The sequence below is a fragment of the Nelumbo lutea genome, chromosome 7, assembly GCF_056320005.1.
Source record: "Nelumbo lutea isolate HS-2025 chromosome 7, American lotus-T2T, whole genome shotgun sequence".
Classification (NCBI taxonomy): Eukaryota; Viridiplantae; Streptophyta; class Magnoliopsida; order Proteales; family Nelumbonaceae; genus Nelumbo; species Nelumbo lutea.
The window spans coordinates 9729579-9753778 of record NC_142690.1 but is presented as its reverse complement, the minus strand read 5'-3'; the positions used below and the strand labels follow the sequence as shown (position 1 = coordinate 9753778).

At 36.3% G+C, this 24200-nt stretch overlaps 3 protein-coding genes across 7 annotated transcripts; 2 read left to right on the top strand and 1 right to left on the bottom strand.

Annotated features, from left to right (window-relative positions):
- The first annotated feature begins 765 nt into the window (after positions 1-765).
- On the top strand, positions 766-3656 carry HCF153 (high chlorophyll fluorescence 153). The gene is made up of 2 exons (XM_088954717.1): positions 766-1124; positions 3283-3656. Exons 1-2 carry the CDS (start codon positions 834-836, stop codon positions 3397-3399), a joined length of 408 nt encoding a protein of 135 aa, XP_088810843.1. The 5' UTR covers positions 766-833; the 3' UTR covers positions 3400-3656.
- A 3028-nt stretch (positions 3657-6684) lies between these two features.
- Positions 6685-10343, bottom strand: LOC148845016 (uncharacterized). Of its 4 annotated transcripts, XR_016101673.1 has the most exons (4): positions 10161-10301; positions 9957-10030; positions 7866-9029; positions 6685-7570 (listed from the first exon to the last, which is right to left on the bottom strand). XR_016101673.1 is itself a non-coding variant. In XM_088952741.1 (3 exons), the coding sequence occupies exon 3, from the start codon at positions 8932-8934 to the stop codon at positions 8053-8055; it is 882 nt and encodes a 293-aa protein (XP_088808867.1). In that variant the 5' UTR covers positions 8935-9029; positions 9957-10030; positions 10161-10343; the 3' UTR covers positions 7702-8052. The 4 variants fall into 4 exon arrangements, 2 of the variants coding, with proteins under 2 accessions (XP_088808867.1, XP_088808866.1); XR_016101672.1 differs by having other exon boundaries at positions 9957-10195; XM_088952741.1 differs by lacking the exon at positions 6685-7570 and having other exon boundaries at positions 7702-9029; positions 10161-10343.
- Positions 10344-19715: 9372 nt separating this feature from the next.
- Positions 19716-23512, top strand: PAP16 (purple acid phosphatase 16). 2 transcript variants are annotated; one of them, XM_088952799.1, is made up of 5 exons: positions 19716-20262; positions 20441-20665; positions 22161-22437; positions 22535-22703; positions 23115-23512. In XM_088952799.1, the coding sequence occupies exons 1-5, from the start codon at positions 19959-19961 to the stop codon at positions 23235-23237; spliced, it is 1098 nt and encodes a 365-aa protein (XP_088808925.1). In that variant the 5' UTR covers positions 19716-19958; the 3' UTR covers positions 23238-23512. The 2 variants fall into 2 exon arrangements, with proteins under 2 accessions (XP_088808925.1, XP_088808924.1); XM_088952798.1 differs by having other exon boundaries at positions 19733-20262; positions 23111-23512.
- Positions 23513-24200: the final 688 nt, after the last annotated feature.

The window sequence follows — 24200 nt, the reverse complement described above, 5'->3', positions numbered from 1 at the left end:
GGTTTGAAAAACCAACCTGGATATCAAACCATTTTGACCACTGGTTTTCAGGTCAGCAGTTCCACCATTCAGGTCAAACAGTTTGAAAATTTGAACCCTTAAAAAGGAAGGAAGAAAGGAAAGAAAGAAAGAAGAAGAAGAAGAAGAAGAAGAATGAGATAGAAGAGATAATATTCACCAGCAACCACAATGGAGGTAGGGATTACGACATATCTGATCTCTCTTTCTCTCTCACCCACTCAATTATAGTTACTTTAGACCGGAGATCCCATCTCAGTCCTTCCCCCATCTCTTTTTCTTATCTTTTCCTCTTTAATCTTTCTAACAAAATAAATAAATAAATAAATAAATTTTTTCTTAAACCATGAACCGCTGTCTGGTTGAATACTTCAGCGGTTTTCTAATCAAATCAACATTATTTACTAGAAAAATGTATCCAGAGATACGACTAATTTCCGAGTCAAACAGTCTGACGGTTTCGTCCAATCCGGTTTTCAAAACAATGGTGTGAGTACTTAATCTGCCCTCGTTTTAAATCATGTCATTACGTATCCATTGTGATTTCATTGTAGTGACACATTAGCACATAAATAGTGATTATTACTGAATTTTATTTAGTAGGCTGTATCAAGTTTTGTCTTATATCCACCGTCCAAAAGGTTGACATCGGATCTTCAGTCTTCACATATATTGGATCTCTTGTGGGACCATTGAAGCGTACTGTTTCTCAGTATGGCCCGTCACGTGTTTACATCTAAATAAGGTTTTGTTATCTACATAAATGCTTGCATGATAATATCCACCCGACTCACCAGTCACCACCAAAAAGAAGGATGGCCAGTCTCACTCTCACCACTTCTAACTCCGTCTTCACTTCTCTCCATCTGAGCAAACCAACGCAGGCATCATTCCGGACGTCAGACGTCTTCCCTTGTCGGGAAGTTCGTTTCTCCGGCTACTTGGGCCGTCGCCAGAATGCTAGAAGGTTAGAGGTGGTGACACGGGCGGGGCCAAGCACGAACAGTCTCATCTTCGCGTTCGTGTTTCCACTCTCTCTTGTTGCCTTCACTGTCTTCACCTCCATACGAATTGCTGATAAGCTGGACAGGGATTTCCTCGAGGAGGTAATTAACTCATGATTAGCTTTGTACCAAATCAATTTATGTCTATTGATGTGGAGAGTTGTTAACCCGTATTGTTCCTGGATTTGATAATTGGGTGGAGGATTTTGCACCGTGTCCTAGTGGTGTCCGGTTAAAGTTATTTCAAACCTAAATCCAACCTGCCAGTTGTTCGGAGAAATTCCCTAATGTTCTCTGGTGATTACTCATGTTAAACTGAGAATTTTGGGTCATCGCTAGCAATTGACTGTTGAAGACCGGATAAGCCTGATTAACAATGTAGTTTACAGGGGACTATTATTCCAGTTCGGCGTTTTATGTTGTTCATGTCAAATTTAGCTCTGCTGTGTGGTAATTTTTGATGGTGAATATGTGTGAAATTGTTTTTTTTTTTTTTAGATTTCTGGGTTTGATTGCACGTTAATCTTTGATTGATACCGTTTATAAATAGTGGTTGTTTCTATGCTTTTATCAGCAATCACGAACAATAAGAATATAGTAGTCGATATTTTCTCTGGTTCATCAAGATTAGCAGTTAGCAGTTTAGCACATGTTTTCTTAGTGTATTTCGCTTTTCATTTTTTGGATATTGAAAAGAAACCCTCTCCGCATATTGGGTCCATTTTATTTGGACGCCAATAGACTCTTAAGAATTGATATATTGTTGTTTGAATGAAATCAAATGCTATCTGTGGTTTTGTACACTAGAGGTGTTTTAGTTGGTCATGTCAAATTTATCCCTGATTTGTGGTAGCCATTGCATCTTTGGTGGAGGATAAGTGTATAATGGAGTTATCTTTTGTTGTTTTAGAATTTAGATTTCTGGGTATGAGTAAACATCTGTCTTTGACTGATATCGTTGGTTGGTAGATGGCTTGATTAATGATTTTATCATGAATCACCAGCAACGACAGCATGGTAACCGACTTTCTATCCGGTTCAACAGGCTTATCGCATGTTTTCTTTAGTTTATTTTGCTTGGCATATTGGTCCATTTGGTTGGGATGCCAACAAACTTTAAGATTTGATATGCTTGTTTGAATTCAGAACATTCAAGTAGAGGAATGAAGTTTTATAGTAGATAAAGTTCACAATGGATACCTTCATCTTTCTTCTCATGGTCATGACATTGGATAAGGGAAGGTTAATAATCAGGGTATGTGAATGTGGTATCAAAAGGTGTAAGTCAATGTCCAAGTAAAGCCATAGCTAACCCTTTGACCCAAGTGATTTTAATCTAACCATTTTTTGACAGGGACTGCTACAAACTATCTAGGTCACTGTGAGACCAATTTGAACAAAAATAAAAATAAAGGACAGATGATTTATTATGCAATACAACTTTGCACTCTTTTCAGTGTCAGCCTTCTTATTTAATGGGAAAAGATCCGCAGAATTATATTTTCTTTATAATTCTATTTCTCTAAAGCATGTTATTTTATTGAGAGAATACCACCTTTAGATTTGCAAATACAATAAATTTTTTTCCATTAAAAAGGAGTCTCAATAGAAATGTGAAGTTATATTTTCTTTATAATTCTGTTTCTCTAAAGCATGTTATTTTAATGAGAGAATACCGCCTTTATATTTGCAAATATAATAAAAATTTTCCATTAAAAAGGAGCCTCAATAGAAATGTGAAGTTAATGTGACTGCTTTTCATGATTTAAATTTTAGAATGTGATCTTTTGCATGTTATACATGACGACCCTGTTATCTCAAACTGGCCAATCTGTTGTTTAAACCATATTAACCTGGGAGTTCTTTTCCAGTTAAATACTCCAGTTGATTTTTGATATATTTATTTAAGCATAACATTGAAGTAGCAAATTATTTTGAGATCCTTTATGATGGATGTAATGTAATTATGTAGTTGTGCTTGTTACTAAAGGCTAAAGCAGCAGAGCACACTCGTAGGCTTAACTGCTTGCAAGAAATATTAGAACGGGAGAAACTAGCATTATCATCATTTTGAGATGGTCTTTTTCTTTCATTGTCTTTTCAGTTTTCTGCTTTATTTCTTTCGTCCTTTGGGAATTAATAGGAACCAATTTACTGGTTCAAGGCTGAGTTTGTAGTTATGAATGATAAAAACTGTCAGAGGATATCTTCTCTATGAATGATAAAAATTGTTGCTGACCTGAACTATTGTTTAAATCAGCTCGCTCTTAATCAAGCAATGAAGGATGTAGAAGACAACGATGAAGCTCTCCCTGCTTCTGTAGAGGAGGAACCTGCACTTCCACGCACTCGAAACCGTCCAAAGCGAGGAGCTTAGACATTAGCTGTGTTTGGTCTTTTATACGATTTTTGATATGATCGTCAGATTCCCTGGTGTCGATGAGACAGGGTAGAAGATTTCGGCAACTCACTTGGTTTCTGTTTCTTAATTTAATGCTGGTTTTGTATTGATAATAATCTGATCCGGAATGTAGATCTATTCACACTCCAGAGTTTGTATGGTATAAGATAGTTGTAGAATAACTGAATTTCTGTATTTAGTAATGATATAAACTTGTAATTTATATGAGCTCATACAGTTCCATTCGAAACTTAGAGATGGAAAGAGAGATGATCAGAGCTCAATTTGATTTTTCTAGGGGATAAAATTGACATTACCTCTGACTGATCGATTCTCTTTAAAAGCTCTTTTTGATTATATGTACAGAAAGTTGGCAATTGCTTACAGAACAGTTGACGACTTGAAGTTGCAGGGGTAAAGCAAAAAAGAAGTTGCAGGGGTTTTGCTTAGGAGGTAAGGGTCAACAAAACATATGAAAATTTGAAAAAGGAAAACCTGCTAATCAATTGCAACTAGCATATAATTGCATATTGGATCCGATGACACCCAAATTCTGTTCAAGTTGAAAACCTCCTACTGAATTTGATTGCATTTTGAACCGGATTCGGGTGGTAGATTTCCAACGGATTTGCAGATTTTTCATTCTTCAATTCTGGTGCGGTCGAACACCCTTCCTCATTCGGGTGATAAGCCTGAATAATTGTGACCTTATTGGGTTTGGGTAGGGGTGCGTGCAATCAAATAGAGCTTTAATTGAACAGTTCAGCTTTGATAGTAATGGAGTTCAAATCTCAGGATATGTTTTGATTAGTTTTTCAAATCTAATATAAAATATAATATATTATATAGGGTAAAATACAAAAACCTCCTCTGAAGTTTCTGACAATCATAAAAACCTCCCTTATAGTTTCATTTTAATAAATACCTCCCCTGAACTTTTGAGAAACTCAACAAAAACTTCCCTTCTGTCACCTTCTCAGATGGAAAACATTAGACTGATGCGCCGTTTTTTCCAAATACCCATTCTACCCTTTTATAAATTATTTTACAAGCAAAATTATTAAAATAACCATACTTTAACTCGACAAAAAAAGTTAGAAGATGATCATTAAAGGAGGTTTTTGTCAAATTAAAATAGGGTTATTTCAGTAATTTTGCATGTAAAATAATTTTTAAAAGGGTAAAATGGGTATTTGGAAAAAAAACTGGTGCATCAATCTATCATTTTCTGTCTGAAAAGGTGACTGAAGGGAGGTTTTTGTTGAGTTTCTCAAAAGTTCAGGGGAGGTATTTGTTAAAATAAAACTATAGGGGAAGTTTTTATGATTGTCAAAAACTTTAGGGGAGGTTTTTGTATTTTACCCTATTATATATCATAAAAATATTATATATATAAAATGCAAAAATATATTAGTTTTTTTTTTTTTTAATTTTCAATCTCAATTCAAAATTGTTGAATTGAACTCGAATTCAAATTTAAAAGTACAGCTGAACTGAGGTAAGATATGCTGAAGTTCGATTCATCTTGGCGCACCCCAGGTTAGTATTTTTTGCAATTCTCTCAATAGCTTAAGCCTACGTATTTTTATTTTCATGTAAGTTTTTCTGATTTAATAAACACATCAACATTATATTTGCTTTTACTTATATGGCAGCTGTTTTTGTTTCCAAAAACAAAACTATGCACATTATTGACAAATATACCCCTCAAAAGGGCATCCGCATTCCCTTAAAACCAATCAACTTTCCCATTTTCTTATTGAGCTTTGAAATATATCCTTTTCCAATCTCGTACCAAAGTCCCTAAGCATTGAATAACAATAGATCACAAATGCCAATGATGTGGAGACAAGAAATACTGTTAGGTCGTGGTTTGTTTGGTTCGCTGGAATAGGGGTTTGGAATTGGAATTGGAATGGTCTGTTCCAATTCTAACTGTTTTAGTTTGGTGGAATCGGTTTTCTATTCCTATTCTTGGTGGAATGGCCATTCCCTTCTCCTTTTGGGAATAAAATTCAATTCCAGTAGATTTTAATTCCCATTCTGATTCATGGAAATAAACTATTCCGATTTTAATTTCAATTCCGACTGTAAACCAAATGAACCCTTGGAGTTGTTTACTTGTTATTGTACACTTTGCAAAACTGAGAATCTTCTTGTTGTGAGATGGTGGATAAGGCTATTCTGATTGACCCCCAAAGGCTAGAAGAAGATGGTGGTTATTGGAGAGAGAGAGAACCTTTTTGGGTGAATGATTCATCTAGAATCTTCTTGACATTACAGTTAAGCATTGGAAATATCTTCCTTCTCCTTCATGAAATGTTTCCAGTACATGGTGGTGGTGTTCTATGAATAGGAAATTAGGGATGTGAGAATAGTTTGTGGATAGCAGATCTATATTTTTTTTTCTTCAACAAGGTTATTTTGTTCATCTTGCACTGCCTTGTCTAATCATAATTCGAATGTTTTTAAATTTTCAAACCAAGGCTCAAAATATTGATACATCCAATACTTCAGTAAGGGCATATCGGACAAATCGATACTTTTTTTTACTTTTATTTTTCTCAAAACCGATTAAGGAAGACCAATTTAGGCTCCTTCACCCTGTGAATCAGTCCGACCCCCGATACACCCACTATAAGAGCATATCGGAGGAATGGCTAAACGATACGTATCAACCGCTATAAAAAAAGTGGCTGAAAGCCTATTGCTTTTTCTTTTAGCACTTTATTACCAACAAAAGCTTAATGCTTTTTCTTTTGCATTGGTTTGTTTCCAAGTATGATTTGCAATCTTATCTAATAAAAAGCCTGTACTTTGTCTCATTTTTGCAGTCATTGACGATGCAAATTGGAGATCACATCAGTGAGGCAACTCTGCATGCACATCTTAGAATTTGGGTGAGATGTTCCCAATACACGGTTGAGATGCATCAGTGGGGCACCCCTACATGCATCTCTTCGCGGTTGAGATGTGCTGTGGGGCGTTGTAGGGTGCTTCTGGTGGGGCGCTGATGTGACCTATGCATATTGATGCACCATCTCAGTCCTACAATTCTCTCTCGTATAAAACAGACACCACATTACAAGGAGATACATCATTTTACTTCTTAATTTGCACAAACAAATAAAAAAAATCAGAATTTACACTCGACCTACTTGATTACTTCTTGCCTCTCTCTCTCAAGTAAATAATCCTCAAGGCGATACATCATTTTACTTCTTAATTTGAAGTCACAAACAAATAACACAAAGCAAAATATGAAGTAACAGTGAATCAGAATTTATACTCATCTGAACTACAACCATTTACACCAGTGCAAATAAAATTTACATTGCAAACAGACCTCAATGAATTTTAATGAAGTTGCCTGCTCCTTCATTGCTGAAGTTGTATGGTAAAGTGCCATACTCTTGAACGTTTTATCATTTAATCAGTTTACCCATACCCGTGATTGTCATCTGATTCACTCATTGTCAGTATTGCTTAAGAGAAAAGGCAAAGCAGTTGAGTCCTGGAGTCAGATCATAATCATCTCATCTCATGGCAAAGTACAATTGTTCTATGACAATTAAGTACTCTACATTCATTTTAATTTGGTTCCATTTTCGTGGCCCTTGTGGATCAGTACAGGTAGTTTTGGACTATCGAGTCCAGAACTCAACAACAAAAACGGGCTTTACAGAGTCCGGTTTTTACAAATGTTATTTGGTGCTATAAACTCTGATAATTTTCCCCGTTTTAGAACTCTCTGGGTTGGGCTTGAGTTGGCGAGTCACCCAAGCATGTGGACTAAGATTCTTCTCAATTTATAAAAGTGGGCCCGGCCAACTACGGCCAATGGGGCCCCAATGCAAGCAAAGCCGTAAGCAAGTTGTAAAGCATGGATAAATCCAGATCCAACCGACAGCCACCCTCAACACCCAACAGCCTCCTAGTACATGAACTGCCTCGTTAGGTGTAACTCACTTTCCAGCAGGTACGATGCCCATTTCATAAAACACAACTTCACATGAAACTGAAATAACACCAAAAGGAAATGGATGGATTCGGCACCATGTTCATGTTCCTCTTCCCTTTTTCTCTCTTGTGGATATGGATAAGATACTGTTCTCATTGTCTGTCACTCTCAGTCCACAAATTCAGTCTGGAAAGGAAATATCTCAGTAAATATCACTTGAGGGAATCTTCCCCACAGGTTGAAACTCCCACATTAAACCATAAAACAAGCAAACATGCATGCAAATCAACAAAGATACCAGGCGGTCAGGATTCTGATTTCTGAAGAAGCTCTTTTAGAGCTGATTGATTGATTTTTCCCTTGCATAATTGCAAGTTTCAGGGAGAAAAGGTCAGAAAGCAATTTACAGGACAGACTACAGATTTGTTGTCTGAAAACCAAGCATTTCACTATCAAAATCACAACATGGAACAATATATACCTGCTACATACACTTGAAAAGAACTCCCGCAGTTGAAAATCTCAGACGAGGCAACTATTCAGAAGCAAAGGACAAAAAACAACATCACAGATTCTATAGAACTCTGCCCGGCTGGTACCAAGTCTTCCAACTATTATGGAGCTTGAGAAAGAGAGACAGAGAGGGTCTTTAAAACTTGCTTTAATGCTTAAGAAACTGGGGGCTTTTCCCAGCCCCAATTATTGCCTGCATCACCAGATCCATGATGACTAAATGGCCCACAATAATGGACTGAATTCCACCGACTTGGAACCAAAGGCTTCTTATCAATCAGAGGGCGATCATAAACAAAATTCATCCTCCTCCTTCCTCTGCTGCCATTCTTCCACCATCGATCTGTTTGGTAGTCATTTCTATGGAATCTTGAGGTCTTGTACCTTGACATGTACTGAGCAGCACTTTCTCTCTTCCTGCAATTCCTGTTCCATACCCCCCAACCTCCATTTATTTGTCTAGTTTCGCAGTTCTCTAACTCATTAGCATTGTTGTCCCACGGGTTCAAACTCCATGAATTACCTCCATGGTTTTCCCATGTTTTATCCTGACTACCCTCATTTTCCTGAAGATTGTTACCAGATTCCCAAGGATTATGATCAAAGCTAGCATTTTGACCGCGAGGATTGTGGCCAGATTCCCAAGGATTGTGATCAATATTAGCCTCCTGATCACAATCTCCCAAAACTGGATCAGATGACAAATTTTTAGCCATTCTCACAGGATCCTCCTCTAAATCATCCCACCCAGTGCATGGGACTGGCCGATTCAACCATAATAGAGAATCACCAAGACTACCAGCTTTCCCATTCTTTTCCCCCTCATCAGTAGCAGCGGGTTCTCGATCAAGGTCCAGTATCAGCTCAGGATCAATGTCAGAATTCCAATCAATTTCGTCAATGTAGATATCTGGGTCAGGCAGAGAAATGTCACAGGGGAGTCCATTGATCTTTGCCCAAAAACGGTTTTTTGCATTGTTGAATGCCTCTTCGCCAGCCGAGTCATTCCACTGAACCACATTCTCATAGAAGGACATTACCTTCTTTGCCTCCAAAAGCCTTCTCCATGGAACTGCACCCACAGAACTGCAAAACTTCTTCTCCCATGAAGGCACAGTGGGCTGCCAAAACCCTGATTTCATGACACCAGAAACAATAACATGACTAAACAGTCATCATTACGGAAAACAAGTGATTTAAGAGAACCTTACAACTCAAATTTTGAATACAATCATAAAACGAAGTTTTCTTTAAACAAGAGGAACCATCTCTGCAATTCAGAAATTTAGAAGATAAACTAAACACCCAGAATATGCCAAACTAAAAATATTTCTCAGCCCATAAAAAACATTACAATTCAAAAAGAAGCAAGAAAATAAGTAAAACCACTTAACAGAGGCCATGCAAATTATGTCCTTAGTCCCTAAAGCTCATCTCCATGTAAGAAACAGCAAATGGAGGCAGATCTTCTTTTCTTCATTTTGTACATAATTAAGAAATTTCAACAAAACTTATTTGCTTATACAAACCGCACCCCACCTCGATCAAAAATAAACAAAAACAAAGATTCCTTAAACAGAAAGGAACCCAACGAAGATGGAAGGAGAAAAAAAGAGTGAAAGCACCATAAGCAGAAGCCCAAAGGAAAAACAAATAAATCCGTTCTTTCTTTCGGAAAAACCAAAAGAACATTCAAAACCCTAGCAATATAAATCATAGGACCTCTGTTTCTCAAATTCTTGAACAAAAATTCAAATTTTCAAACAGAAAACTCCTTCAGATAACATCTTCGAACTATCAAATCTTTTACTAGGATCAAGATAGAGTTCTAAAACAATAACTTAACTCAACAAAAAAAAAAAAAAAAAACTGTTGAAGGAAGCTAATCCATTACAAACAAAGAAACAAAAAGAAAATTAACAACCTATCTCTCAACACTAAAAGCTTAGCACTCTCAATCAAAAACCCATCAATAGGAACACATCTATCGACAATTTTAGCCGACCGTTTAACGGCATAACAATCTAATAAAGCACACCTGGCAGGAAACAGAACGTACCAGATAGTGGTTTTCTGTTCTGTGATTTTGGGGGTGTCCTCGGAACCTCGTGATGATGATAATCAGCTTGGCGCCTTTTCCAATCGTCCATTTTTCACAATCAAAATCCCAAAAAGCAAGAACAACAAAGTTTTATTTAAAGCAACAAACCTCTACTCATAAATCAAAAGAAACACCCATAAAACACAAGTCTCCTCTTCTTACGCAAAAACTAGAGATGGGTTTCGAAGTTTCTTCTCAAAAGGATGATCAACGCCCAGTTTCGATCGATCAGATAGACATAACAGTAAGAAAATTTGAGGTAGACATCGAGACGAATGGACGCGAAGTGGCGGTTTTCAAACGAACGTTTCGACTGTTTATACATTGTAAATTGTAATCCAATCTGAAAATCTCCGGTTTTCGCTAGTAAAATATTTTTGTAGCCCCTCGGTTTTGATTTTAATTACGTTCTTGCCATGATGAAAGTCATGAAGGTAGCCAGGTAGGAATTCTCCCTTGGCCCTTTCCGAATTGGGGAGCATATTTTATTATTTTTATTTGGTAAAATGCTGAAACCTTTCGCGAAGTTTCTGTTTGTTGCTGAACCTCCCCTAAAGCTTAGTAATTGTAATACTTCTCCTATTTTCTGATATAATGGTGAGTAGATCACGATGGAGTTCTTCTGAAAAGAGTGAAAAATGTTACTTTTGATAAAATTATCTATATTGTTACTTTTGATAAAAATATTTTATTTTTCAAATATTTATTTTCTAATATTATTTTTTTTTCAAATTTATCCTTCATATACCGAAACGACATAATGTCTGAAAATTTTATGACTAATTAACTAATATCATAAATTTGATAATCAATCAGATTTTATTTATCAAAATTCATGAGTGGGTTTTGATTGGCAAAACCTCTTTTGATATCATATCCTTTTGACATCAATGATTTTTTTATAAAATTTGTTTTATTTTTTGTTTTACGTAAAAATCAGCCTCCATAGTAATTGTTTAGATATCTTAGACATTTTAATGATTTTTAGAAGATTACACTTGAAAGTTTAAGAAGATAATTGCAATGATTAAATAGAGAGGTTTCAGCAACAATTAAATATTTTAGGGAGGTTTAAGCAATTTATACCCTTTTTGTTTAATTATTTATTCAAAAAACAATGCCCCATTTCGGCAAGGTTCAAAGTATTGACATGTATTGGTCGATGCATATCATTCCGAAACCCCTTTGATACATTTCTACAGTGGGTGTATTGGGGGTCTGACCGGTTTAGGGAGTGGAGGAGCCCTAGACCGACTCCCCTGAACCAATTGTGAAAAAATAAAAAAAAAAGCAACAAAAAACAGCATTGATTCGCCCGATACACCCCTACCAACGTATCGATATTTTGAACGTTGCTTTTCGATGACCGAAAGCAAATCTATTCATTCCTTATATATTCACCGAAATACCCTCCAAATTTAGTATTATTATGATAAAATGGATGGTTTGCAAAATATCCGATTTTGTGTTGGTTTTAAGGCTTTCAAGGTCATCATGTGGGTAAGTACCAAGGAAACGGAAGATAGAGTATGAGGGTGTTTGTTCTGTGGGCACTTATTCAATAAAAGCTATCACATAGTTGCCACTTCAAATGGTTATTTTTTAAAGGTTCCTCAAATGGTTAGGTGTTTTTTTCATTGTTATGTTGATGTAGTGTGTAGTTGTCATTAACAATTGTAATTATTATCTTTTTCAGTTTTACAAGCAAATAAAGTACAAATATTGAATGAAGAAAACACAAACGAACCAAATGCATACTATATATTTAGCATAGATGCTGCAGTATGTGTGGGTTGGAAGTACCTTGTGTGAAAAGCCGGAGGAAAATGCTTTGCTTCTCTTCCTTCATTGCCCCTTATGCGAGAGCTGTCATATTTGCCATTCCTTGGTTGATCGTTTCCGCCCCCCGAAATAGAATCTTTTCAAGGGGCCCTTAAGTTCCTTGAAAATAATCTCTGTGACAAATTCTTGTTAGAGCAAATAGTTTCTTGGTTAGCTGTAGCTTGGTACTTCATCTGGATGGATAGCTAGAAACAATGGCATCTTAAATTTAAGAATGACAGGAAAAATATTTTATTTTCTGGATCTTAAGTGAAATTCAAATAGCCTTGGTAGGTTTTCAATGTTCAAGATGAGTGGGAGTATTCAAATGTTCTCTTTACCTCTACTCTTCAGAATGTAACATTCAATAATTTTGATGCAAACTCTTTTGTATATAATATCTGATGGAGGCACTCTCAATGACAATCAGGGAACTTATGGTATAATTATCCAGACAATAACTTACAATTCCTCTGTGCTGTGAGTAACAAGGTTTATAATGTGTGCAGCCCCGTTGAAGCTGAATGTGTAACAATTTTACAAAGCTTATTTTTTGCGAAAGATTAATGTATTTTTTTTTTTTTGACAGGCAATAGCAACACTATCTTGACTAGATTAATACTTGTTGAAGAAATGGGCTCTGTAAATATTTTATTTAGACCTATTCTGCTCACTTAATTGCCTGCCCAAAAAAATGCTATATATTAATTTTACTGTTAAAATGTATGATTTTGAATATATATTTTTTTTGTATCAAAATGCATTTAGTAAAAATATAAAAATAGAATCATAATTTCGAATTTTATAAAAACATGAAATCTATCCGTTATCATTTGGCCCAGAACTTTTACGTTAATATACTTTGGGAAAAGACAATATATTAGAACAGTTTGGATATTAAAAATTTTTATCACATGGGCCTTCTCCCACAGCACATGTATTAACTAAACTTGTCCTTGGTTAGGATTCGTCGGCCATCACTTATAATTTGCCTCAAGGGGATAATGTATATACCATGGGATGGGTGAAGGGTGAAGGGTCCAAATCCAAAATCCAAATGAGGAGATTGTCCATACAAAGCGCAATGCTAGGTATACAGATTTGAGTTTTTGAATGCCTTTGCAAATGCACGTATATCACTGTTTTTAAAACCGGACAGGATTGGACGGTTGGACCGGAAAAATCAAGAATTGGTCATCTGATAGGTTCCGTTTTCCTCTTAAACTAATTTTCCCTAAAATTGTTGATTTTGGTCAATAAATTGCTGAATCGACTGAGTAATCGTTCGAATAGTTTTGACCATTTTTTAATTTTTTAAATTGTTTTATTTTTTTTTTGTCAGAACTGGCCAGCCATTCGAATGGAATGGTCGGACCGTTAGAACCGGTAACCGGACCCCTGACCGGTTCGGTTTTAAAACATTGTGTCATTTTGAAGTGGGCCCTCCAACTGTCAAAAAAAATATAAGTAGATCCCACTTTACAAAGATCATTTTAAACTAATATAATAATTCATCAAAATGTGAGTACTGAGTAGCACTGATCATGATGAGACAGACTGCCAGGTGGCCTCTGAAGTGTGAAACAAGTGGAACAAATTTGGATCGAGTTCACAACATGTGTATCACCCAATACAGCAAATGTGGTAAGCTGTCGGCAAAGTTTCCAGACTTGACTCTTTGAGCTTCCAAATGAAGAAAACCATGGAAAGGGGCTTTCCACCAAATGGCCATAGCTCATGGGACACTAGAGAGGCGGCTTAGACCCCTACCACACGCCATCGCCATGTGTTGCTGCTTTTTCAACTTTGTCAGCTTTACAACACTTGTAGCAAATAATACTGCTTTTCTAATCAAAAGCTACTTGTTTGGCCAATCAGTGATGGGCCCAGAGTTGCTTTGGGGGGGCTATTCTGTTGCCTTAGCAAGCCTAAGCTTTTCCTTTGGATTTATATGAGTGTGCACCAGCACCACATTAATTTATTACACAACTACCCTCTCTTGAATGTGATATTTATTAGAGTTTTTGTCTTGGAATCGACTCTGCATTTCCTCCTTGCATTCAGTGCCTTATTAAGAGAATTATATGGAAGTTTAAACCAAGACAAAGATAAATAGATAATACTTTTGCTCTTTTCATATTTTTCGTTCATGCTTTATTTTGTTCTAACTTCTAAGAGAGTGCAAAATCCTTGGGTATTTCATATTTGTATTTAAGTAGGGTTACAAACTGATAGAATCAAATCAGATGAGATTTCTTATAAGTATTTGGACGTGAATATTCAAATCTTATCCAATGGAATTATGTTGAATTTGGATTGAAATTACATATTGAAACAATTTTTTTTTTAAAATTTAAATAAAATGAATTAAAATAACTCGAATTTTATATATCATTAAAAAAATGAATCAAAAGTAACTTACTATAAAACATTTTTATAAAATTTGATTCCTTAATATAAAAGTTAAGGATATACAAACATATGTATTTGAATGAAATTGAATAGCGGTGAATTCATATTCAATCTAATCATAATATTGAATTTGGTCATCTTTAACCCGAATTCTGACCATTTACATCCCTATTTTTAATCATATAAAGCATTCCTCTCATTTCACATGGGTCATATATAATATATATGTTTTTGTATTTTATTACCGGAGATTTTTATGACAAGGATTAAAAACCTGTTGATATTTGAAAAACCGTATCAGATCATCATCATCATCATCATCGAATTTCGAATGAAAGACCTTTTGACAAGTGAATTGATAATGGAATTTGTCCATATCAGGCTCGACCTCAAATCACCATGCAGTATATATTCATGCATTGCTTCCTTTGAAAAATCTTTTAACAATTGTTAAAAGTGGATACTAATTATTTTTAAGAGTAGGCTGGGGTGTTTTAAGGGACAGGTGTCAAAAAATTTTCTAAGTACTCATTTATCATGCTTACAACAATGTACTTACCTAATCCGAACTGTAATAGTAAATCCTGAATCATTTTTAAAAAATTTTTATTGAAATATTCTTTAATTATTTTCCTTTTAAAGATGTGAAAATTGTGCATATAAAAAATTGCAAGAAGGATAGAATTGGCAATTTTCTGATCTCGGCTGAGAGGGTGTCACTTCAACTTGGTATTTCAGTTGCTACAGAACACCTATGACTAGAAGAGAACACAAGAGACCTCAAGGATTTCGGAGGTGTGGATTTTGAGGTCAAGTAAACAATGCTAAAAGTATATAAGATGAGCTGAATAGCTTGATGAGATATGATATGAGGTGAGGAGAGACAAAGTGAGATCATTAAAGGTGTACAGTATGTTGAGGTATCGGATGTATGCCTTGTGTATAGTATTTGACGCAATGTCTTTAAACAAATGAAAAGCTGTCCTATTTATTGGAGAGGAGTTTCATCTAACAATGGGCACATCACTCAAATATGTTTGAATACGAATGGCAATGGGGCGGGGATTACATTCTCCATCCCTAACCCCGACCCCCAAATCACCCCTCATCTCCGTCCTTGATCCCCGATGGGGAAAGAATTTCTCTTCCATCCCCGACCCCGATGGGGATGAGTTCCCCGTTAGAGACCCAAATCCCTGATTATGATTTGTGAGTTTTACAGGAACTTGTGAAGTTGCTCTTTGGAAGTATTGAAGTAGACTTAGATCTCTTTGAGAGAGAGACTTCAGATTTGAGACTTGTGAGTAGATACAGATCTGTAACATCTTACATCTGTAATCTATTTGATACTTCAAAAATAAAAAATCGAAAGCACTAAGTTGAGAGATAGAGAAAGAGAGTACCGACAAGGTGATGGCGGTTGGTGATGATAGACAAAAAATGAAGAATATAAGAAGAATAGGGTACTAGGGTTTTGAGTTTCAGCTGCCACCTCTGTTCTTTCTTCTATCTGTTGAGTGGTAGTAGAAGAGACTAGAGAGTCAAGAGACTCTCGAGAGTTTTTTGTGTAATGTTTAATTAATTGTTAATTGAAATTGTTATTTGTTAACCAAATAACATATAACATAATAATATTATAATATAAATATCCGGGCTAGGGCGGGGCAGGGATTGCATTCCCCATCCCCATCCCTAAACCCGATCAGGGATTCAGTGTTAGCTCCATCCTTGACCCCAACCCCGCCAAAGCACTCCCCATACCTGACCCCACCAGGTTGGGGAGCCCAGATACTCGTCAGGGATGGGGAAAGTTGCCATCCCTTTGGTTGGAGCTTGAGCCACTTGTTAGGCTTTTAATTGAGACATGTGTGCACATATTAGGCAATGGACCTGCATTGAATGTGTTGGTATTAATGTTTTGATAAGCTTGGCCATGTGTAGCATCTATATGGATGTAAGGATATTCACATTTTGCTTATTCGGTTAACTAGATGTACTACATATTTTGAATTGGTATCAGGTTGGCCTAATACAGTTGGCATAGTCTTCTAAGATGAATTCGATCAAGTTGGTTTGGACAAGTTAGATAGTTTGATCAACTTAGTTGCTCTTAGGTTGGCTTAGCGTTAGGTGATGTGAGGTCAATTAACGACTTCTAAGGTGAATAAACACTTCTTAGGTTAGTTTGGAATAAACACTTATTTAAGAAACTTAAATTTTGGGTTTATTTTTAAATACTTATTCAATAAATACTTATCTTTTATAGCTTATACCTAAGATTGTTTATTTATTTTCAAAGATTTGTTATAATTACAATGGGGAGTGATATGCAACTATTCTGTATGGTTTTAAAAAATGATCCGGAAATGGAATCGTTCTGGCCACCGGTTCGATCGTCCAACTTGAATAGACGGCTCATTCTAACAACAAAAATAAAAAAATAAAAAATAATTAAATATAAAAATGGTCAAAAACAATTGAACAGGTCAACGAGTCATTAAACAATTCAATAATTTTTTACTAAGAATCGGATTTGAGATAAAACGGAATCAATTACGTAGGCTGAACGATCCGACCATACAGGTCAATGGTGGTTCGAAAACCGTGCTGTTTTGAGTTGAATGGATAAACGTAAGGCTGAAAAAATTATAATTACAATGGGCCGGGACCGGCCATCGTTTGTTGGAGCTGCAAGTGATAAGTACATGAGTACATCTTCATTTTTTGCGCTAAAACTATTTTTACATGGACCACCCATAAGGTCAGAACCATCTTCTGAATAATGAACCTTCACAGTAATTGTGAAGCTGAGTAATCCGGTTGAGGGGTATGGATCAAACAAAAAACAATGTGACCTAAACCTGGATAAGAGCATTTATTAGTTCAGAGAGAGAAAGAATGTGAGCTAAGAACATGAAAATAAGAATCAACCCTACCTAATTCAAGTGGTGTACAATATGACCTAAATGCATGGTATCACACACAAAGATGAAAAGTACCAGAGAGAAGGATATGTTTGGTTCCAATGACCCAGCAAGATGCTTGTTAAAATGCCCAAAACGCCAAATTTCTTGTGTTAGTCAAAATGTATGTTCCAAGTAGACACAAGTTTGGATTGTCCAATTCGAGGAATTTCAATTAGATTGGGATTAGAATTTGGCCCATTTGAAAATTTAACAAAGTCTCAACCCAACCCAACTCTTGCAACCTTAATGACATGACATGGGCTATAGATACACGAGAGGCTGGGTTGAAAATCGTGAAGAAAGGCAGGCCTCCATCGTTTGTGCAATGTGCTATGCCCATTCGTTGTAAGAAATTAAAGACCCTTTGCCAGTGTCAGTAGCACTGATTTAGCTAACTCTTTCAGTTTCAGGCCAAAGTGGAGAGGATTCCCCACAAGCCCATTGTACAGTGTACAGCCTTGCAGCACTAGAAGACGAAGAAAAAGCTCAATTTAGCTAGTGTCCTTTCCTCTTCAAGCTTCACCTTTTCTGCACTGTTCACTGTGAGTGGGCTTGATTCCGGTGTGTGATCATGCCTTTAGGTCAAAATATTGGATAAATATGATACTTTGTGAGCTTGGTAGTGACACAGACCATGCGATGAACATGCACAAGAAAGCAATAACTTAGATCTATAGGAAATAATACCTTTTTCATGATCAATTAGTCATATTTAAGCGGTGTTTGGGAGTATTTATTTGAAAAATAAGTGTTTATTCTAATTAAGCGCTCATGAGTGTTCTGTCCCACGTATCTCTAGTCAGATGCCTTTCTGTCTCACGACTCCCAAGCAGAGATTTTGTTTGGCTGTATCAAGTATCAACACTACATTGGTGTTGGTTTTCATGAGAACACTGATCATGGGCCGGCTGGGCCAAGCTTACCTATCATAAGAGCTATAGCCCAACTCTGGGTCCAGCCTGGCCTAGACCTAAAATATATATAAACCCACTTTGGGCCTAAGTCATTAAATACATTATATTTACTATATATAATATTTGATATTACATAACATATAACATATGTAATAGTTTATACAAATACAATATATATTATGTGCTATTTTATAGATTAGAATTGGCAAAAGTTCTAGTTTCAGCTGCCATCTCGAGACAACTCTCCTCTTTTATTTGTGCTCAGGACTGTTGGTGTAAGACCATCAGTAGCACTCATAAAAGGAAGTGATTTGTTACAACTTGGAGGGGCTAGAAGGGTTAGGGGTAGATCAAATGGAACGAAGAAACAAGGCTCATGTAGCCAATCCTATATATTTGGGTCCCTTGAAGAGATTCCCTTTTTCTTCTAAATGATCATTTTGAAATGGAGATCTTTGGTTATTGTGAATTTCTTATTTTTCTCATTAAGATTTTGGTTGTTGTGACAGCATGCAAGAATTACAGGTGAAATCTACAAAGAGAAATGTTTTTTTTTTTTTCTCTTCTTTTATTTTCATCTAAATTTGTAAGTGTCTCAACCCATGCAAATACCCTTTGTCTTGTTTGGTTCACAGGAACAAGGGTCTGGAATCAGAATAACCTATTTGGTGTGTGAGAATAGTTTGGAATCAGAATGGGTCATTCTGATTCTAACTGTTTGGTTGGATGGAATCAAAATTGAGAATCCTATTCCCATTCCTGTTGAAATAGCATTCCCCCATTTGAGGGAATGCTCATTCCCTCATCTCCCTTGGGAATGAAATCCCTATTCCAGTTTATTCCAATTATTATTTGAATCAAACGGACTATGGGAATAAACTATTCATGTTTCTGATTCTTAGTGCAAGCCAAACGGATCCTTATTTTCTTTTTGTGAATACCAGTAGGGAACCCATGCCATGCATGGGAAAACCCAATGTCTAATTTGTTGGTGAAAATGATCAAAATGATATATTCAATGTCAGTTCCTGGTAAATTTCTAAAAGTATATATACTAAATTATTGATTTTTTAAATATATTAAATAATTTATTTTCTTTTTTAAATATATTATTTACAAAATTACATTAATTTATCTTTTATTTTTCAATATAAGTTAATTAATAATTTCATTTTCTAAAATTTTCTGATATTATACTAATTTATGTCAATAACAGAAATAATTTATGTAATTATTGGTTCAAATTAACGTTTTCGTTTACCAATACTAATTTATCTTTAATAATTTAAAATGAAATCCGCACAGTTTTTAAACGATTTTTTAAAATCTATCAAATGTAATAATAATTCCTTGTATATTCATTGATTTTTAGTAATTTTTCTAGAAAATAACACAATTTAATTGTTAGTGTAATAAAATTAATTTTAATAAATTGCAACTATAGTAAAAAAATTATTATAATGATTACTCTATTTAATTACTACACCAAAATTCCAATAACACAGCCACCATCAATTGCAGTTTATTTAGACCGTCTTTGGCCTTATTACTGATTAAACAGCCCTTAACACAGCCATATCAATTGCAGCTAATCTAGACTCGCTTGTAAGAGTCACAACTCACCACAAATTATGCTCCTGGAGATGAAACAGAAGAAAGAAATCCGCACCAGATTTTATTCGCATGGAATTGGTTTTCTTGTTTGGTGCTTCTTACGATGACTCAATTACCCTCTTCCTCTAACCATCGCTTGTTATATTGTGTGCACGTCCATGCTTTGGATGCTATTGTCATTATGTCTAGTGATGAGGTCATTTTGGTCATAAAATTCTAAACATATTCCGGTGATGCCGGTGACAAACTGTACGATGGGAAGCTCTTCGTGCTGTTTTGCCGTCTGCGCCTTCATATGCGTGTCTCTCCTCGTCGCCGGAGTCGATGGCCGTGGGCTGAACCACGGTGAAGGCCAAGAGACCTTCCTTCTCCGAACGAGACCCCAGAAATCACTCCAATTTTCGTCGGGTTCTTCGTTCAAGATCGCGTTGTTCGCAGATTTGCACTACGGAGAGAATGCTTGGACCGATTGGGGACCTCTGCAGGATGTCAAGTCCAATAAGGTTATGTCGACCATTCTTGACGAGGAGACTCCAGGTACAGTTCTTCTCAATTACGAAAATACATAGAATGAGTTCATTTCGTTTCTGGATTTGGAGCAAAACGAACTCATTCATCTCCATTTCCTTATCGACGGATTAATGCTCTGAAGCATATGAAATGGGGTTTCTGATCTGCTGATTAGTTTTAATTGTAGGATGAAATTGTTTTGCAGACTTCGTGATTTATCTAGGGGATGTCATTACAGCGAACAATCTACCAATTGCGAATGCAAGCCTGTACTGGGACCAGGCAATCTCTCCAACAAGAGCTAGAGGTGTACCATGGGCGACTGTATTTGGGAACCATGACGACGCAGCATTTGTGTGGCCAATTGATTGGTTTTCAGCCAGTGGAATTCCTCAAGTTCACTGCTCACCGGAGAATTCTCCATTTCCAGGTGAGAAGTTGGGAATTTACCTGTTTGACTTGTTAAATATCCACACCCAACCCAGTTCTTAAGCAAGAAGACTCGATCAAGAGAAAATCGTCAATAGGTAATTTGGGGGTCGTCTCCATGATCGTTCTGGTACTCTGAATTAACCTGAATACCGATTATGGTTCTTGAGAGGGTGTAGCGATTAGCCTTTTGCGGGAAAAAAAGTTGGCTGTCTTAAATTCGACAGCCTTGGCTGTCAAAGGTGCTCACCTCGGGCGGTATGCTAGTTCACAGCTATCAGTCTTGGTGGATACATGATACATCGCAGGGTAAACTAACGTGTCACGCAGGGGATGCCATTTTGACAGTCCAGGCTGACGAACGTGGACAGCCAATGTTTAGCCTCCATCTTGTAATCGAGAAGACATTTTTCAACCCAGCCCGGAGATGGACCTCCATGGGCCTTTTCTAATCCACAGTCCAGTTTCCTATTCAGTTCACGAATTTAGAAGGGGTTCTAGCCCATAAGATTTTTGTACATCTTTGACGATGATCTTGTTGACTGTTGTATACTGTGTTTGGGTTTGAAGTAAACGGGATGAAAAAAGAAAAGAAAATAATTTCTTCAAGAAAATGAGCTTCTCATTTTTGCCGTCTCTCACTCTTTGCTATCTTCCTCTGCTTTTTCTACCTTTTCAGGAGAGAAAAAGCAACAAAAATCAAAGTAAAAAATTATTTTCCGTCCTTATCATAACTTTTTCTCTTGATTTTGATATTTTGAATTTACTTCAGTAAAATTAAAATTAAGGTGGAGTTTGGTATGGCTTCCATTTATTTGATAAACAGTGTCATGTTATCGGCAAATCAGCATTTATCCCATCATGCCAATTTGTACGCAGAGGTATTGATAAAAGTTGGTCTTGATTTATGTTTGTTGAGCATTTATTTACTCTTCTGCTGATGTGAAGCCTAATGATACCTAGTGGTGTCTAGTTGTCAACAAATCCCGGAAAAACATTTACCAATGACTTTTTTTTTTTTTTTTTTTTCAGTTTTGAAGACAGATCAACAACAAACGTTTATTTAACAAACAGAACCCATGTCAAACATATACTAAGTCATTGTCTTTTGATTCATTCTTCCTTTTCCATTTTCTTTGCGAGCAAGTTCAATTTGATTGGAATGTTTAGTAGGTACAACAGAGTCCCCATGAGAACTCCAAGGGGAATTGATCCTAGTTAAAGTTGTTAACCATCTAAAAAACACTAATTGATTGGAAGGATTGGATCATCAACTTACCATCCTATTAATTACCTTAATTTTGGTTCACCTCCAACTACTTAATTTGATCAACGGGGCCTAATCTGATCAATATGATTTGGAATTTTTCCACACTAGTGACCAAGTATGTCATTGTGACCCTGTGTGCCTGTCAGATCTTGGCAGAAAGTTGGGTGAAACACCTGCTACACGCAAAAGGAGTTTTTAACATGGGCTTGTGTCTAACGTTTCACAGAAACAGAAGAGTGCAGCTTCAAAGGGACACAACGTTTGGAATTGATGAGGAATGAGATAGAATGCAATATGTTGTCTTATTCTAGTGATGGACCGAAAGAACTTTGGCCCAGTGTTTCCAACTATGTACTCAAAGTCTCTTCATCAGGTGATCAGGAATTACCAATTGCATTTCTATACTTTCTAGATTCTGGTGGTGGGTCCTATCCAGAAATGATATCAAGCGCCCAAGCAAGATGGTTTCAGCAAAAATCACAGGAGATCAACCCTGACCTGAGGTAAAATAAAATGGAAAAATAATTCCTTTTCTCTTTTAGATTTCAATGCAATAAACTGTTAGAAGCTAGGGAAGTCTGATATTTACTTATATTTTAGGATTCCTGAGATGGTTTTTTGGCATATACCAAGTAAAGCTTACAAGAAAGTTGCTCCAAAGTTTCTAATACACAAGCCCTGTGTTGGTTCAATTAACAAGGAGAGAGTTGCTGCTCAAGAAATTGAAATGGGGGTGATGGAATCCCTTGTAAATAGGTCATCAGTCAAGGTAACGAGATAGGTGCTGTCTAAGCCATAAGTCGAATTGATTTTGCAAAACAGATATTTGTTACTAAGGTAGAAAGAGCTTGGTTGAAGTGGGTTTTGAAGAATTATAATCCTATTTTTTTTTGGCGTTCAATTGGGCTAATAATGAATTGAACCTAGCAAAAAGAGTTCTGGGCTGATGAAACTTGATGAGCCCAAATGAATGCCCAGGAGACCAAGCTGATCTATAGTCATAAAGATGCAAACTGAGTTAATTATCTTGCATGCATAGAGCAAAATATTTATCATGCTTCCCTCATGCATTCAGTGATTCATGCATAAACTGATTGTAGATACAACTGTAGAAAAAAGACGCAGATTATTTGCTTAAAGTTTACTGTATATGTTGTCATGTTTGCATCCGTGTAGGCAGTCTTTGTTGGTCATAATCATGGATTGGATTGGTGCTGCCCCTATGAGAAGCTTTGGTTGTGCTTTGCTCGACACACTGGTTATGGTGGTTATGGAAACTGGCCAAGGGGAGCAAGAATTATAGAGCTAACTCAAAAGCCTTTCTCAATCAAGTCATGGATAAGGATGGAAGATGGTACCAAGCACAGTGAAGTTATCCTGAGTTCTTGATCTGTTTTGTCCTTGTCCCGTATATCCTCAAAGAAAATTAATCAAAATGAAGAAGAAAACAATTTCTTATTGTTCAAATCTGTATACAATCTGTAATTAACATAAACTGAAGGGTGCAGCTGTCTATATGTAAATATGTTAGTCATCTATGGACCTTTTTTAAGGATCAACGGGCTTCTGTTTAGGAAATCCTACCTTTGCCATCCTTGGGCTGGGTCAAATGGGTTGTTTATTGCCCCTCGTATATTTTTAACACATAGGAATACTTGGTGAAAGCTCCTGGCTGTTTACACAGAGAGTGTAAGAAAATAAGAAAAATAACTACAAGTAAATGACCAAGCATGTTACTAATTCATCAGAACCTATAGAACTTGATTATTAAGGCTATGTTTGGGAAGAATGCAAATACAAATCCTGTCATCTTGGCTTGCATATTTGTATGTGCACTCTTCACAAATGAAGACTAAGAGATCAGGAGGCAACAATATAGTCCATAAGCTCAGCTTCTCTCAGTTTTGGATCGAGGCCATTGCAAGAAAAAAACTCAAATTGATCCGAATAGCTTGGGATTGTTTCTCGTCTTCACATGGGTTAGGGGTTCTTGGGATTTGGGAGAAGGCTACTTCTTATAGTCTCATTCTGTAGCCCATTTGCCTATGAAGTATATAAACAAACAAATAAATAAACAGATATATTTATAGGTGAAGACCTGGCTCAAACACATATACCGGCAAAGTAGTAGTAAGATTTCTTTTCTCACAGTGGTTACTCAAGTCGAGTATTTTATTGAAGGTCAAGTAGTTGAGAACTTGAGATTGTCCTTTGGCATCCTTCTAAGTATTGAGGTGCGGGAACAAAGCCACGTGACTGCAGGTTC